Source organism: Patagioenas fasciata, chromosome 1 (assembly GCF_037038585.1).
Source record: "Patagioenas fasciata isolate bPatFas1 chromosome 1, bPatFas1.hap1, whole genome shotgun sequence".
Lineage (NCBI taxonomy): Eukaryota > Metazoa > Chordata > Aves > Columbiformes > Columbidae > Patagioenas > Patagioenas fasciata.
The window spans coordinates 186,631,651-186,650,046 of NC_092520.1; the positions used below are offsets into that span (position 1 = coordinate 186,631,651).

The 18,396-nt window shown below is 38.5% G+C and overlaps 1 protein-coding gene across 1 annotated transcript in view; it reads right to left on the reverse strand.

The window, feature by feature from the left end:
• Positions 1-18,152, reverse strand: part of SAMTOR (S-adenosylmethionine sensor upstream of mTORC1) — a 36,428-nt gene extending 18,276 nt beyond the window's left edge. The window contains exons 1-2 of the mRNA XM_065835626.2: positions 17,918-18,152; positions 5,957-6,098 (exon numbers count right to left, since the gene is read on the reverse strand). Of these exons, the coding sequence (XP_065691698.1) occupies positions 5,957-6,098; positions 17,918-18,152 (377 nt within the window). The remainder of the gene's footprint in view (positions 1-5,956; positions 6,099-17,917) is intronic.
• Positions 18,153-18,396: the final 244 nt, after the last annotated feature.

The following is an 18,396-nucleotide window of genomic DNA, read 5'->3' on the forward strand; positions in this document are numbered from 1 at the left end:
CAAGAATGTCCAAAACTGGGTAAAATTCTTCACATTCAGATCCTAGTCCACATATCTGTGCACTACTATGGGGAATTAAAAAAAAAAATTAAAAATCCACCCATCCAAACAAAAAACCTCAGGCAACACTGGACTTTAAAACCACTGAGGATTAACTCAATTTCACACCTTTCTGAAGGTACAATAATTTGGACAGAATTACTACCTGTTGCACTTTTGGCTCCTGTGGCCTCAGAGGAGCTGTCGCTGAAACCACACAGCTCCCACACCCCCATGGGGCACAGCAGCTCCCCATAGGTATCACGCTTGGGAGCTCATCCCGTGATCACTTGTTGATGTAGCCGCATTTAACTTCATGGCCAGTAAAGGCCATCACTGATCACGCTGTGATTGTGAGCATGCAGCTACATCAACATGACTACATTTAAAAACTGTCTGAAGTAACAAACAGAACATCCCTGAATTACCTACAAAGAGAAATATAATTAAGGAATCTATCTTATAATTCTGAGAACTGAAATTTTTAACTGACATTTAAGCTTTCAGTCTTTGATGATCCGATATTAGCTCCACAATTAACATACTTGTTAGTGCAGAATTGTGCAATGTAAATGCTACCTGAGCTAACAGTTGCTACAGCCTACATAAACTGAGAAATAAACAGTTCGGGTGTAAACTGCTTAAGTTTGCTGGCAGAGAGACAGGTGAGCTATCCAGTTGATGTCTTTGCTTAAAAAGAAAAACAACAAAACACTAGGTATTTCCTCAGTGAAACTTGTCTTCCATACTACGAATCTCAAACAGTAAACAATGTGCTCAAGTTGACCCACCTGCTCTGCCATTTGGGCTGGACACATATAGGAAGTTTGAGTAAAAGCCAATATGAATACATATTTGGTTGTTTATAATCTCCAGTAACGAAAGAGAAACTTCATTTTTGAATACAGTGACCAAAACCAAGGGTTTTGATAGAATGTATAATTAAAAAAAAAAAAAAAAAAAAAGGAGAATTGCCAAAGAAACACCGTATGTAATTTAAATGCCATTAAAGATTCAGTAGTTAGTTCTTCTTGTTAAGTAATAACGAACAACTGAATTAAAGCTGGCTTGGTCAGCTTTTACCATGGCAGAAAGCAGTTTCTAATAGCCATTATCAATACTCAAAGGGTTTCAAGCAGCCAGCTTTACAGGCTAAGAACTGACAAAGTCCATCTCTTTCCTTCTGGTTCATAATGAGGAAAGGTGAGGTTGACTTATTTTCCTTACAATATTTACTAACCAAAACCTAATACTGAAGTGCAGTGAGGGTAGAGAAATAACATACTTCCCTTCAGAGCTGAAGGAAAGCCTGCACTTACCATGGCTGCTGTCTGCAAAATACTTCGCCCCTCTTCCCACACACTGGGGAATACATTTATTAATGTCAACTAACAGAACTGCTGGCCTGAAAAAAAAGTGTAAACTCTTCTACAGGTTTAATCCACCCACCTCCCAACCTCCAAAGAAAAAAAAAAAAAAAGGAAAAAATCACAGAGGGGAAAATTCACAATTTGCCTTGTACACATTAATCATATCTAGAAAAGCAGAAAAGTTTCCTCTGCACTGAAAAATATTTTGCTATTGTCACGAGCACCCAGCTATAGGTTAAGGAAATCCTGTATGCAGCATAAGTGAGAGCACTAGGTTTCTCAGTTAAAAGTATTATAACTTTTTCTTATATAATAAACTCCAAGTTGAGAAACTTGTATACAATACATTTTTCCATTTTATTTTTTGTACTTGTTCAGTTTGAGGGTTTTGAGATATTTTCTCTTTGAGAAACACAATTAGGTCTGTAATCAGATGTTTCTCTGGTGTGGTGTCCACTCCTTGACCCTAAGCCAGCTTCTGGAAGCAATATCCTTAATTACCAGAGGATTCCAAGAACTTGAAAACAGCCAGCAGTTATTATATGATCACTACTCTAATTAGTTCTAGTGTTCAACAAACAGATATAGTTTTGTCAGAATGAAGTATTATTTAAAAGCAAAAATGAAGACTATCATACAAATATGAACAATAAACATTGTCTTTTTTCCTATTTTAAATGGTTTCCCTCTTCCTGTTCACATCACCTCCTTCTTAATTCCATTCTCCTGAAAGTGAATTGCTCAGCTGAGTGCATTCATCGAGAAAAGCTGCAAAATAGCGTTGAAAGGACTTTGAACATTCATTCATTCATTCATTCAATATTCCAGACCAAAACAGGATCAGCTTTCCAGTTCTAGCAGAGACCTGTTATTCTCAAAGATCCTGTAAGAGATCACTCAGCCTTCTTGTCTTTAGACGAGACAGCTCCAGCCAGTTTCTAGAAAAAATTAGAAGATTTTTGATAATTTCTTTATCTTTCTTGGAGTTAAGCTGCTGTTTGTTATTTTTTAAATGGAGTGGCCAAGGTGATGTTTTGGCTGAGGGCAACGCCAAATAAAGTCAGAGGAGTACTTTACATATCTGTGGACAATCTGATTAACACACTCCAGTAGGTTATTTGCCTTTATTGCGAAAGCATCCCATGACTGTTTTCATATTCAGCTTGTGGCTGCTATAGATTTCAAATGCTTCCCTGAAGAGACTGACATCAATTACTCCCTGGCCTGGATTTGTATAGTTGATAATATTTGGTATAGTTAACAACACTGTCAATTTTATTCCTGATCTCAGAGTGACAATTCTTTTCTATCTTGTTTGCAAATTTAATAAATAAGACTTCATTTTGGCAGACTGCTGAAGAAAATATTGATTAGTAATAGATGCAGAGGCAGACATTGACAGAGTCCTCAGTAAATCACATTTTTAACGACAAGCTTCTAATATCTATTCCCTGCAGGTTTTTCCAAACAGTTCTGTACTCACCTGACAGTAACTTCATCAGTCTGTATTTGTTGAGTTTGCTCATGAAACAGTCAAAAGACTTTTTTAAAAAAATGCAGGTCTAAATAGCGCTTTGTCATGACAGCTGTTTTTATAGTTAGAAGTGCAGATTTTGTTTTTTGTTGTTTAAAAAATAGCCAAGTCAACACAAGTCTTAACACTGATGCAAAAGCAACAGAAAGAAGCAAACCTGCTGGTCTAGCTTATTTTGTTCTAACTAGAACCAGAACAGGCCAGCATTCATTGTCCATACAAAGGTTCACCAGCCTACCTATGCCAGCAAAAATTAAGAGTTAGGATAATTATTCAGGGTAAACATCATCTTACACCATTTTGATTTAATTTTTGTGTTGTAATATAAATGAAATAGAAACAGAAATGTTTATTTCCAAATACAATTTGCTACTATATTTGGTTTTCTAGAGATATATACAGAACATAAGGGAAGGACAGTTGAGTGTTGTAGGCTTTTTACACCACCAGTCAGGGGGATCATTAACATGCATCTGCAAGGGACAAAGTTTTAATCCCTCTTCCCCTCCCTGCTCCTCCTCCCCACAAATTATTATATATAATGTTGCAGTGAAACAATAAAACTGGCCCTTTACAATACAGCATGTGGTCATCAGCACAGGCTATCATGTACTGCTTTCCATCTTTTACACTTTCTAAAATCTGGCTATGTGCTTGTTCAAATCAATAACTAATGAAGAAGTAAAATAATAAGTTTTATCTCATCTGTTTTGAGAATTGATGTCAGAAGGAGGATTCTTCCAGTGGCTTCAACTAAATAGCTAGAAAGACTTTCAAAATGGGAATGCTGCAAGAAAATCTTTATTCTTGGTCCTGAGACATACACATGACTTCTCTAGTGGTTATTCTGCATTCTTTGATTTACTTTATCAGGTGCTTGTTTGTAAGACACTACAAGAAAAACAAAGAAAATATTTAATAAAAAACAACTTTTTTTTTTTTTGGTAACTGTTGGAAAAAAACATTTCTCAGTTTCAAATCTCAGAAAAGATACCATTTCAATGAAAACAAAAAAAGCCCAGACTATGCTTTCTTCTGCAGGGATACACTAGTGATTCCCAAGTATTTTCAGCATTCCACTCCAAATTAAACTTAATCTAATAAATCAGCTACCTTCCTGCTGTCATGGTGACAGTCAAAGCACTGAGCAAAAGGTTTCAATGAAGTCTCATGCAAGTGAAGGTCTCTTCCATGCAATTATGCACCTAGACACAAGGAGGAGCAGCAACAAAGGGAGCTGCCATCTGTCTGGCACCTCTTGGAGCTTTGAGAAGGAACAAAACATTGCAAAACACAAAGTCAATCTGAAATGTTCTGGTATTCAGCCATCCAGGCCTCAGTTTAATTCGATACACACAGGAGTGAAATGTATCCCACTTTTTCTACTGATGTAAAGCTCCTGACCCCTTGGCTTTGCAAACTGAAAAGGTACATTCTATTATAACTGAAGCTTTCTACTGAGACAGAGCACTTTAGTATCTCTTACCACATAGATTCTCTTAGTATCAATTCATGCAGCAAGGCCCAAACTGGACACTTACTTAAATGTTTACTGTGTATATCTTGTAGGAACTACAAACAGAAAACAAGTGAGACACCAAGCCAAAAAACTTCAATACGCAGGCCATCAAGTGTTCCTCCCCTGTCCACAAGGAACATTATCCTGTCCTACAGGGTAATCGAGAACCGTATCACAAGCTAAGGGAATACTGTTTACCTGAAATTAAAGCACACACAGCTCTACTGAAAAAAGTTTCACATACTAATTGACAATCGAACTGTAAGGAAATATCAAGCAATGTTCCATGTGAATCTGCCCTGTGTCCAGTACAATTTGTTTTTTCACAGATAACCTGACCATAGGAACACTCAGTACTCTCTTAACTGGCCTGCAATGCCAAGCTGGGGCAGGAGTGGGAGGAGATGCTGCAAGAAATCGCGGTATTAGAATTCAATGTGGTTCAAGAGAGTGTAATTTAGTAAAGAGAAATACAAATACCAGCATTTCCACAGAAGTAACGAATAGCACAAATACAAGAAAACAACTAACAACTGAGGAAGCCTATAAAAAAAGAAACGGGCAGTTTGAGATCACAAGTCAGCATAACCAATCCCACATCAATTAAAAAAAACCAACCCAAACAAAAAAAACACAGGAAACCCACCAAACAGGGTCAACAGCATAAACAAGAGTTTACTACAACCTCAATAATATTTCTTTATTTTATTCATCCCTGACAAGGCCATTGGAACATTCTGTCCAGTTTTGGGCATAGGTCTTAGCAACAGATTCAATTCTCTTCCCAGCTAGATTTCAAGAATATTTTGTTTTACTCTGCTGTACAGATTCCACAGTATGTCTTAGATGCCAACTGTATGTAGGAATCCTGAGTGACCCCAACATTTTACCTCTTTTAGTTTATTGTCCTCAAGGACTGAAATAGTTTAGCTGAACTCACTTCATGACTTTACAACTAGAATAACCCAAGACAAATTAGATGTTTATGACTTACAGTATTTTTAAAGTTTGAAATCAATTTAAAACAAGTTTCACAGAGGCTAAAGTCTATTGCAGGAGATTAAGACTTGAAAATTAAGCACCAGAGATTTGCATTTAGTGATCAAATACTATTATATGCGCAAATCAAACTGAAGTCCTGAAAATTAAACTTGAGCTACAGTCACTGCATTTGCTCAGTTTAGGTTCAAATGCATGGAAAATTACTTCACAGGTTTACTTGCAAACAGCTTCAGTATTTGAGAGAAAAAAAAAAGTTGTTTGTTGAAGATCCTTTAAAAAAGGGGTCACCTTATAACAAAACACTTAATAAGCTTTATTTTTTCAGTTAGTTGGAACAGTAAGGCAGTATATGTTTTAGGAAGCAATAAATCATTAATGTGTTATAGAGCAAAACTTTAAAAGACAAAAAAAAAAAAAAAGCCTAAGTCTTGTATTATAAAGAATTGCAAGTAGAAATGTGCAACTGAGTCTTTCAAGTACATGAAGATTTACCTGCAACACCATTCAATTCGGCCTTCCCCTTCACAAGTTTTTGCCCAGTGATTATCTGCAAGGTTTTTCATTGCCACAGCATATTCACAGAGGGTTTCCTCATCCTCACAGTGCTCACGCCAGATCTTATCAAAGTCTCCCACTAAACAAAACAACAGAAAAAAACTGCAGATTAGATACAAAGTGTCTCACTATCTCCATGGCAAAATCCCCATCTTCCAATTAAAAGAAGTTACATAACACAACAAGAGATTACTTTACCTGCATGTAACAAAAAACAAAGTCCTCTTTCTCTAGTCAAACACAAAATTCGAGGTTTTGGAGAAGGGGTATCGGGTACTTGAGAAACTAGCAATATTCTCAGTGTCCTGATTTCGTTCAGTTTATTGTGTGAAATTCAAATCCCTGGGAAGTTTTGCTTTCAGGATTCTGTGCATGAGCATTAACATGACAAACATTTTAGAAATGAATGACTGAAAGGTTTCCTAGTAGCATTCATGTCCGTGGCAAATACATCCTAAAATGCTTAAAATGGCAGTTTAACCCAGACTATAGATTGCTTTGGACACATTGGAAGAGGAATTCAAGCCTTCATTGATGTCTGCCTAAGCTAGACAGTCCAGATGAGTTAGCTTCTAGCGGACAGTACGAAAGAATCAAACCAACTACAGTCAGAAAATCACACATAGATTTGTCTGCTGACCTCCAGGGGCAGATTTATTTTCATGTTCTTCACCTTGATAAAAAGTCTTGCAGGTTAAATTTTGGTACTTCCAAGTAATTAAACATGATGATTTTCCCTCTTTTGCTGCTGAGTATCCAGTTCTCCTAGCTTGCTTTATATAATGTACTGCTAAATGAAAACAAGATAAATGCTAGTCATAGCTAGCCACAATTCCTATTGTGGTTTCTACAGCATGCAAACCCTTGGTATACCTTATTAAAGGACATTTCGGCCCTAATACATGCTCACTGGTATGATCTTCACCAATTCCTTCTGTGTTTCTTAACCACAAATGTGTGCACACATCTAGTATAAATACATATAAATGTGTAGAATAAAAATTATCTACTGATTTTGCACCTGCAAGTCAATACAGCTAAAAACAAGTTTTCAAGAGCAGAGCTACACTTCAGCTTTGACTTGGGCAATCAAAACGCATTTAACAACATGGTTCCAGAATCAGTTTTTGTAGCACCTTCCTCTTACAAAGAAATATTTTAAAAGTGTATGAAGCATAAGCTAACTATTAATGCCTGCTAAAGCCTGAAAGTAGCTTAGAGTATGACTTGTCCTTCTCGTGTCAGTAAGAGACTCCTGTTTCTAACCAACTTAGGACAAGTTCTTCGATATACTTTGTTTTAATCAGCAATATCAACAGATTTCTTCCAGTGGCAACCTTTTCTCTTTTTTTCCCCTCAAGTGCAAAGCAATAACAATCCCTCACCTCACCTGTCCTCCACTTAGAGCAAGACTGGGTATGATGGACAAATAGAGATATTTGCATACTGAGAAGATTTAATCCAACCATCCAGATGACTCCCTATTTCAGTTTGGTTTAGGGATGTCACAACAATTTTCTCTTGAAAAATAATCATCTAGCACACTCGTACAATCATCAAAATGAGTCATGTGTAAGGTTAGGTGTTTATACTCCCTTGTTGGAGATGGCAGATGAGATGGGAGTGGATATGATTTAAACAAAATAGTGAAGCTATGCAAGAAATCACCTATTCTGCTTGCTATTCAACAAGCATATATGAGAAAGTTATTAGACTGGACAAAATATAGAGTATATTTGAGTGGTATCCCTCATTTTTTCCCAGATGACCCAAGTTCAGAAACAGTTGCTTTATAAGAAAAGTTGCTGATGTTGTCACCAGGTGACCACTGGAGCAGAGAAACACCCGAGCCACAGCAGGTATGTCCTGCAGGGGTTTCTGATAAAACCTCCCAGTTTCCAGAAATTTCAAAAAGGTCTTATGTGGAAACAATCATGCAGGACAGAACATACTCTACTGACAAAAGAGAGCAAGAAGTGGTATAGACAGTGGTCTACCAGCAAAGGAGGCAAAACAAGCACAACTCTTACAAATCTTTTTTTCTTATGTAAACAAAGCACGGAGCCCATGTAGCACCAAGCCAGAAAGCACTAGTCAAGTTCAAAGTGTATTCTCAAAGCCAATTAATTCTTCTGCAATTTAGATAAAGTTTCATAGTTCGTCTGCCACAATACTCTGAATCTCACTGTGTGCTCCAGACTGCTGTGAAATGCTCAAGTGACATACAGTTGCTAAAGTTTTGTTTGAAGAATACACAGCTAATTAGAAAGGAAAAAGTAAACAAGTGAACACTTACTGATCGAAAACATCATAAATATAAAATCCCAAGTTTAATACCATTCTTCTTTTAGTCCAGTACTTCATTTGGTCTATTCTTAAGCAATTATTCTACTACCAAATACCACTTTTCCTTAAAACTTAAGAAATAAGGCAGATGGGGAAGAAGATGTTCTTAACTAGTCAGTCTTTTCTTAGAGCACTGTCAGTACTGGGTTTGATGTGATGCCCATTTGTCTGTCCTTTTATTAATGGAAGTTCCAAACCAACTGCAGGTAAGGTATTTTCTTAAGATGGGCACCATTGTGCAGGGGCTTCCAAAGAAGCATCTGAAGTTCAGTTTCCCCTGGGCAAGTATCATGGTACTGAGGATGTTTCTTTTGTTTTGGGTATGTGTGGGTTTTGTTGTTGTTGTTTGTGTGTGCTGTGGGTTTTTTGTGGTTGGGTTTTTTTGGCCACCCCCCCATTCTTCTCCAGGGTGAGCTTTGAGAAGGCAGACAGGTGCATTACATTTATAGGAACTTCAATTCCAGAATCATGCTCCAATACTGAGCAACTGAAAATGCAAATAATGCTTCCTATCTGCTGAGATTTTGAGGCATTGACTACAACAGGTCTGGCAGCATCCACTTGCAAACTGATACCCAGAACACAGTAAAGCTATATATTAATTTTTCAAACAATACGTTATAATCCATGTGTAAATACTGCATTAATTCTAGTAGAGTTAAACATTTATTTATGAATCATTGCTTGTGTAACCAAAAAGGCAGTAAAAGACACATGAAGGTTTCACCGTAAAACTAATGGCTACTAAATAAATAAGATAAATAAAATCTTCTGTTAAGCAATCAATAACACTGTAAATTAAATATAGGTTTGTACTAGGTGAATCTAAAGCATCTTGCATCTTTGATCACATCTTAAAGTTAATATTTGATTTTGTGCATTCAACTTTTCTTCTCATGTACTCAGGGCCATACCAGAATATAACGTATAAGGCTACTTGACACTTTTACTTAGAGATCACCTTTTCTTATGTGATTTGAAACCTGTTTTGAGCACTGACTCTTCAGAGACGTTCATACACCTCAGATCTCCACCAAGGAACCAGTTATGCCAATGTCCAGGTAAAAAGTGTGATTGGCAAGACTGGCTCCTAACAGGAGTTTCACACATCTCTCAAATCACAACAGTGACATTATTTTAAAATTATTTAATGTTTGATTTCCTTGGTATCCAGAATTGCCTAGAAAATAAATACACTACCTAATTTTCACCTCAAAGATTGACTATTCCTTTAAAAACGAAAAACCCCAGTGATAAATTACTATCTTGTAGCTTCTTTCTAACAGTCGTTTTCTAATGCAATAACAAAAATCCAATACCCTTTATCTAGAACAGATTAATCCCTCTAAATAGTTTCCACCCACATTAACATTGCCAACAGAATAGCCAAATCATACCCCCAAACTCAACCACAGAGTAATCGGCAGTTGCTGAATCCTGTCACAGAGAGAACAGGTCAGGCATGTAGAAGTTATTTTTAAATGATCCTAATTACAAGATGCTTTTAATTGTGGGTAATAGCACTAGAGACCTAACGTTAGCTGTAAGTTTCAACAACTGAAAACATTTTAATAAAGAAGAATCACACAAGCTCAGTAAGAACCCCCCTCACTCCACATCTGTTTACAAGATCTCAAAGGTCCCTGGCACAGCGTGAGAAGAGCAGGTTTGCCATTCTTGGTGGGATCATCCCGCACAATAACTATTCTCTCCAGGCAGTTTATTTTAAGAACAAAAATTGAACTGTCTTCCATCCTACTTTTTCTTTGCCTATTTTACTTTTAAAAGACATTTCCTTACAGAGTGTTAAATGGAACTGTCATTTAAGGTATGGTTATGAAATACATGGAAAATTTATTAGCCAATCGTTCTTCAATTTCTGACAGAACAAATCATATCAATTCGTATTTTAAACAAAACACAACCCTCTGTGTATAAAAGAAACAGAGCTCAGTTTTGCTAAAGGCAGTATTTTTCAATTTGGAATGGGATAAAACTCCCAACAACTGATTTGACTCATTCTGTTTTATCAAGCAATAAAGTAGTTAAGTCATACAGAGTTAAAAGTACTATCTGCACTCACAAGACAAGTTTTGTAATTACTATTTTCCTCAGTTCCATCACTGCTCTTCAGAAAAACAGTGCAGTCATCTCTGACAATCTCAAAAACAAGTACAAAACACTTCATCCATGACTGAACAAGATCCTGCAACCCAGAATTTAGCTGACACCATGCACTTAAGCTTCAGGTGGATGCAATAGGGGTTTAGGTCTTAATCAACAACTCCCCCCAAAAGAAGCAGTTTTTTAACACTGGAGGAAAACTGGAATTAGAACAGCCATTATTTCCTTTTGGAAAACCACCATTTTCTGAATTCAAAGTAGCTGTAATTGAAAAAAAAACAAAACAAAACAAAATACAACCAAAAAACCCAAAACACAAACAAAGTCAAAACAAAAATACAAACAAAAACCAACCAACCAAAACCAAACGAGAGTTTAAGACTTTGAAGTTTTGGCTATCTACATGCTAATATAAATTGGTAGTCTAAAAAAAAACAGATTAAATCCACTCCTTTTTCAATGTTTCTATTTAACAGCACATTGCCTTACTATGTCTACCTTTAATGGCTCTGGTAGCAGAGAAAATAAGCTCAATACATCGACAAACAATGAAAGACAGAAGCAAAAGTGACATGTTCATATTTGCATAATAGTTATTAATAAAGCTGTTTAAATTGCTCATCATAAAAAGCAAACCTATCCTTATAGCTAAAAAGCATGCATGACAATGCTGGATAGCTTCAGATGAAGGGCTGCTGCCCATAGAAACACCTAGCGAGATCGCTGAGCTTTCTTTTTGGTTGTTGATGGCAATGCACTGTGGAATGACAGAAATCCAGCTCATTTTCAGCCTCTTAAGGCAGCCTCTCACTTACTTGCTGGAAACAGTAAACTGGTTTCTACAACAGCCTAACAGTAAGTGGGAAAAGCAACCCTACACTGTCCAGTAAGCCCAAGCTGAAATCAAATTCCTGTGACTATCCAACTAAATCTCCTCATTAATGTGTCAGCTGAAATTTAGCTGTACTATTAGATGTCTGGATACTGCAGCAATGATTAATAAAATTAATTACATAAAGAATATCAGCTAATACTATGCTATTTACAACTTTCCATCTATACAAGATAAACTAGAAACTTACTGAACATCTGTCTTACTAAAACAGCATATCCTGTATTTTTGTGAAAAACATTACGTATTTTGGCCTCACTGTTTTCCAATTTTACATGTCTAAATACAGAACATCAACTTGGACAAAGTTCAAGCAGTCAGAGCTAATATTTCTCTTCTCTTGCCTGATGTTTGCTTTACGTTTTTTAGGATTTACCTGAAATATTTCACAATAAAATCTTTAAAAAAAAAGAAAAAGTACAAGAATCTGATTTTCTCTATCTCAAGATCAATGTTCTTCTCTCCTACTCACATGGGAAGGATTCATTTGACCAAATGCAGATTTCTACATCTGACCTGTCAGCTTACTATCTGTTTACACTAAACAGACTCACAGGGTACAATTCATCATCTATCTAAAGCATCTAGTAGGGATCAAGTTCTATCACCCCGAGGAATCATCTGTGTCTCTGATCCACTATAAATCTCCAATGGTTGTCATGCAAACAGCATAGAGCCTATTTAAGCAGTTTAAATTTAAGTCTAATATAAGAGTTTAATATAACAGTTTAAGCAATTACTGCCTCCAGGTGTTTGTTCTACCCTATTGGAAAACATCACCCTTCTCTTCCCCAAACCTGACTTTATGGGATGGACTATGTGCTGCACCTTCAGGACACCAGTGCAGAGATGAACACATTACAGAAACTACTGATTCTGGCAGATTTGTGCAAACGCAGGAGCAAAAATCAGAAGCAGTTGAGGCACAGGTATAGATACCATTATGCAGACCCTGCAGTAAGAATATCTTCCCTGCCAAGGCAATAAACAAGCAGGGAAGGAGGTTACATATAGATGTTTGTTCAGTGCATGCAAGTCTGTGCTGTAGCCAGTGGGTTTTCAAAATTTGTGGGCTAGCTAAATGATACCAATGATTAAATGCCCCAAACTGTAAAATACTATGGGATTTCTAATGTAAGGTTCACTTCAAAACTGTGGTGTGCAAACCGTAAGGGCAATCTTAATGCTTATGCCAATTTTAATTTTAATGAAACGGAATTTGGTTTCTATTGCTTCAAAATGTAACAGTTAGTATTACACAATGTCTCCCTCTTCCAAGAAATGAATGCAGGTGGGGAAAGACAAATGGAGATCTTGAAAACTTAGGTTTAGTTCTATAGTAAACCAGTTATATTTAACAAAAAGGTGTAACAACCATTAACTTATCATGGAGAGTTCAGTGACAAAGTTTTCCTGTCCTGTGAAAAATGCCACTATTTCAAAATGTTTCCTGTTTCACATCAGGAAGAACTTAAGCTCTCTCAAGGTTTTTCATGAAAAACACGAAAGAGGAAGAGACCATAAAGCAACTGACTTAAGAACAACACTCTCACATGAATGTCTAAACCACCCACCTATTCAGGCTACTTGCTATCATCAGACAGGGTCCTGTAAATTCTTCCTGATTTTCTGGATCTGAAAAACCTCTTAATAAAGTCATCATCCATTTCTTTGAAGTTTCAACAAATCTTTCTTTTAAGGAGTCAAACTCCCACATAGAAAGGTTTCCATCAGCTTACGTGATACAGAAACTAATACCAGGACAAATACCAGTTCTTTGTGATTCCAAGCCTGAACAGCCTTAAGAGGTGTACTGAAGGAGAAATGAAATGCTTTAGTGAACACACAGCAAAATATTTCATAAAATTCCTTTACAGATACCTTGGCATTTTTTTTCCACTTGTGCTCAAAGCAGGATTTCTAGGGAGAAGTAGAGGGTCTTGTAAATCATCTTTCCAGACTACATACAAAACCATCTATAACCAAGGGTCATGCTGCACAGAAAATGTTTTCTTGATAAATACAGATCTGCATGACTACAAAAGTAATAAACAACTCAGAGGAAAAAAAGGCCGCCTCTCTCTCAGGGAATGGGATTTTTACCATGGTAAAAATTAAACCTACTTGGCTGCTACAAGCAACTAGAAACAAACAAACTAATGTCACATAGCAGCTGTTCAATAGATCCTGTTTAGTTCCCTATGAACCACTAAATCTGCCTTTATAAGCCTGTCTGTCAGGCTTGACAGACATCAGCGTCCATGCCATATATGCAACATACATGCGTATACGCAACTGATACAATACGTTCCAGCCCACGGCTCCAGCTGCCTAATTCATAGAGGAAAATCCTGTAAAATTTGGGTCACCTGTGGTACCAAGCAACAGAACCAAGAACAAGAGGCTAAACCAAAAATTGTTTTTTCCCCATCTCTGTGTTGTAACAGGCTAGTAGGAGAAATTCAAGCCTCATGAAAAACCCTAATTTCTATACTTCGTAAGTGCTTGTGTCAAGCATGCAGAACCCTGAAGTTTCATAAGGGAATAACTGAGCACTTGAGAGCTGTTTCAGCTTTTGGATTTTACCCTGGTGTGTAGATAACTAAGATTAAACTAATTCATTTTGGACAGGAACCAGGAGTAAAGCTTTAGTATAAGACTTGTGTTTTTCTGAAGAGATGCACTCCTAAGTGAATACATGACACCTCAGTGTGTTTTCTTCTCACTTAAGGTAAGTGTTCTTCATGAAGACAAAGTTTATAGGCTAACCTGAGGAATTATGTGTATTTTTAGGAACCACTAGACAGGCTTTGTCTGTCTCTATCAATGCCTTAAAGTACTCTGCAACAACATATTAATGATTAGCTGATTTAGTTGACACATTCACTCAGTGTGTACAAGGACCAATCACCTTAGTTAAAAAAACACACCATTTTTCACACTGAAAAACCCACATTAATATGTTAAACTGCATTAAACCATTCTAAAATATGTGGCATATACTACTACTGTATTATTCAGAATAGATAACATTATCTCCCACAGGAGATTTTAAAACAAAAAGGAGTATCAATTGCAAAATCTACCATGGCATTTGTGATTATACACTTCCCTTCTTTATTCACTACTTAACAGCAGATAGGATGTAAGGGGAAGGGAAGGAAATCAAAAAGGATGAAAAGGAGATGAAAAAGGAGAAAAAATATAAATATTCCCACTAGAAGTCACTCTAGATTAGTAATACCCTCAAAAATAGGGAAAGGTAAGTACTAATCACACTGTAAAAAAGTTTAAATTGTTGAAGAAAACAAAAAAATGCACTTCAATGCAACCTTAACAATTTAAGCTGCTACATTTCAAATATGGCAAATGCTTGTCATAAATACACCAGCATGCTCTGGGGCCATTATATGACATGAGCCACAGTACGGAAGTACATACAAAATCCATCAACCATACTTAAAAATAGAACTGGTTCAACAAATGCAGAATTTAAAAAATAAGCCAAGATTCAGCTTTGATGAATCAAGAGTTATAGGTTTTCACATCAAACCTTTTAGATGACATGATGCTGACTAAACTTTAGTAATCTCTTAGTAACCACAAATAAATTGTGATGCATTCCTAGTTAAGAAATATTGCTCTCGTACTTTGACAAATATGCAGCTTTTTCAGAAATGTGTTAACTTGCAGTTTTGAAGCATATTGTCTCTCTTCCACTGGCTCATCTTCAAAAAAAGAGGGGAACCATCGTGGGAAATGAAACAAAATTATAACAATGGTGCCAGTTATAAGCAAGTCAGATAATACACTGGCTTGCCTTTTCAATTGCTTCTTGAAACTCAAGGCTTGAGAACATCAGCAAGGCAAATGAATTCTCAAATAAATCAGCTTATTAAAATCAAACCTGTATGATTTCTATCAACAAACATCTCAGTGTGTCAAGGACGTGTCTATTTCCCTTCAACACTTCTAACAGAAGGCAGTAACTTAATATCATATTACAATACCAAGGGCTTTCTTAGACTTATCCACCCTAAGCAACATAATCATATAGCTTTCAGAAGGATACCCAACATGCTTTTCCCTCTACCAACAAAATTAATATGCAATTCTATTTTAGCATCTACAGACAAAGCACCAAAGTCCACACAACAGCAATTCTAGTACTGTTTGCTTGTTTGCTTATTTAGACACAATGGAAACTAATTTCACAGAACTATAATAACATAAGAAGAAGCAAAGAAACCCAGCGTCAAGAACAACAAAAAAACCAACAACAAACAAAAAAATAACAATACAAGATTCTTCAATAGAAAGAGATAGCTCTGTTCCCACTTCATATGGAGGTGGGTACACTGCACTATGTAGTCAAGAGGCTTTCCCTGTATAATAAGCTGTAAGCATATAACCAAGGATGTATTTTTTTCTCTTTACTTTTTCATACTCAAGTTGTAATTCAAATCATACCAAGAAATTACAGATCATTTGTTGCTTTTTTACTTCTCTTTAGCAAACTGTCAACTTTGATTTTGTCCGGGTAACATACTTGTCAGTCGTTGTTGCCGAGTATTAGAAAACAAAAAAATCCAAAAAAAGATCCTTCAGAGGTCAATCATGTCCTAGTATTACAATTTCAGAATGACATTGGAAGCATTTAGGAAGGAGATCCTCTAGTTTGCTTTTAGAAGCATAGGGAAATGTAGGGAGAAAGGACTCCAAAAATAAAATTCTGAAGCTGCAGGAACCTAACATATGAAGTACAACAACCACTAAAGGCCAGTAACTTGTAAAGACTACTTACTATTGGATGAGTAGGTAATGGGTGGAGCTCTCCCTGTTGCATACATGTGATGGGATGAACTGTTTGTTTTTTAACTCTCTCCATGAAAATACATACAATGTTGCCAATTTAGAGACACTAAAAAAATCACTGTAAAGTTTCCACTAACACATGATTTACAGGACATAAGAAATAGAGTAGTACTGTCTCTTCTGCTTAGCCACTTAAGCTGAAGATAAAACACAACAGCCTTGCATACTAACTTCTTTGCTGAGAAGTGGGCTTACATAGACTTCTATGTAATTTAGGCTCTCATCTAAAAAATTTCAATTGTTACAGAGATTGCTCGCTTTTTTTTTTTAAGTTAACAGTGCCAATGTTTGTCTTAATCTGCAGGCACTCTGAAATATCAGACAAAAATGAACTGCTAAAACCTGGACTCTGCCAGGATTTGAACATTTAATCATACTATGTTCCTTCACTCAAGCACTGGGAGAACAAGGGAGATCCTCCCTCCAGTGTTGGCTCACGAAGTCTAAAATAAACAGTGACTCTTGATCAGCGTCTCCCTTCTGAAGTCCAGAAACAACCTTGTTACTTTAACAGAAGTGTCATACACAGACACAGAGGAGAAACAAGAACTAGTGCCAACAACAGGAAGAGTTCCCATTTCATGGGTGTCTGTCTTGAGGTATGCAGCAGGTCGGTAAAGAGTTGGGGACTCACTTGAAGAAGGAATGGATGATTTTTTTTGTAGCCTGTATTATAAAGATTAGACAGATCATTATAATCAACTTGAAGAGATCACAGACTTCAGCAAATAAATCTCAACTCTGACACTCATCTGAAAGCATTTCTGGGAGGTTTTCGGCATTCCAATACCACCCAAAAGAACCTTGCATTAGAGCATTAATATTGATGCTAAAGTAGATTTTTCAAGGACTTATAGCAATCTATTTTCAGTTAGTGCTCCAGTCTTAAGTATCCCTCCACATCTGAAAGATAGGAGGCACAAACAGTCCACAAAGACCTGTGCCACTCCAGATTGCCATTCAATCTCTCAGCATTCATGACCTACTGTCCTCCCCACTCCTGTGGATTTCCAATCTGGAAAACACTGCCGCGCAACTTGGAAGCTGCCTGTGGTGAAAGGCCTCACTGCAGCGATCAGCTAGCGAACGGCACACGGAGCGGTATCGTCGGGCCGCACGGACCCACGTCCATCTCCCGGTGCAGCAAACCTCCAGTCAAGCGCACGCTTTCATCTCGCAGCATCACCCGTGCCCACCAATCCTCTTCTTCTACATCGCACGGGCAAAGCTCCTAGAGATGCGCCGTGCGCCCTCCTGAGCCACCAAGGGGTCCCCCCCCTGCCAAGAGCCCACGGAAAGCGGCAAAACCTCGGCAGATCCGACTGGGGCTCCTCGGCGGGGCTGCGGGAAGCCTACGGCAACGGTGCCCCGGCCGCCCGGGGAGAGGCAGGAAGCGAGCCCGGAGCCGCTCCCGGCCGCCGCCCCCCCGGCACACCCCCTCCGGCTGCGGTCCGAGGCCCAGCCGGCCCGCGGCGCTCCGGCAGCGGCTGAGGGCACCGGGCTTCCCCGCCTCCGGGAAGACACCCCGATCCGAGCGGAGACCCCGCGGAGGGGGGTACCCTCCTCCCGCCGCAGAACGGCGGCTTCCTCCGGGCCGCCCCCCGCTGCCGGCCCGGCTCTCGCGGTGAGGGGAGCGGGGCGGCCCCCTCCCCCGCAGTTACCTTCCCGGTACTTCTTGCGTAGCCGCCGGTGGACACTCTTCACCACCCCCGACAGCTTCTCCTGCTCCAGCTTCCGCTCCTGCTCCGGGGGCGGCGGCGGCGGCAGGGGGGCGGCGGCCCCGCCGGGCCGGGGCTGTGGAGCGGCCTCCATGGTGTTACCGCTGCTCCGCCGCGGCAGCCCGGCTGAGGGAGGCGGGAGAGGCGGGAGCGCCGGGCTCTGCGGCAGCGCGGGCATGCGCGCCCCGCCCGCCGGGCATGCCGGGACATGGAGTCCAGCGCTTCTCCCCGTCTAGCAAATGGAGACACTAATGGCAGATTCTTTCTTATTTGAATACAACAATGTATTTACACTTGCGTTCTACATAAGAGTCCGATGGTAACAGCAAAAGAAGAGAAGACACATGGGACCACAGAAAACACAAAAGGGAATGTGACTCTATAGTGCAGAGAAAACTTCCCGTAGGGTGACAGCCCCTAGA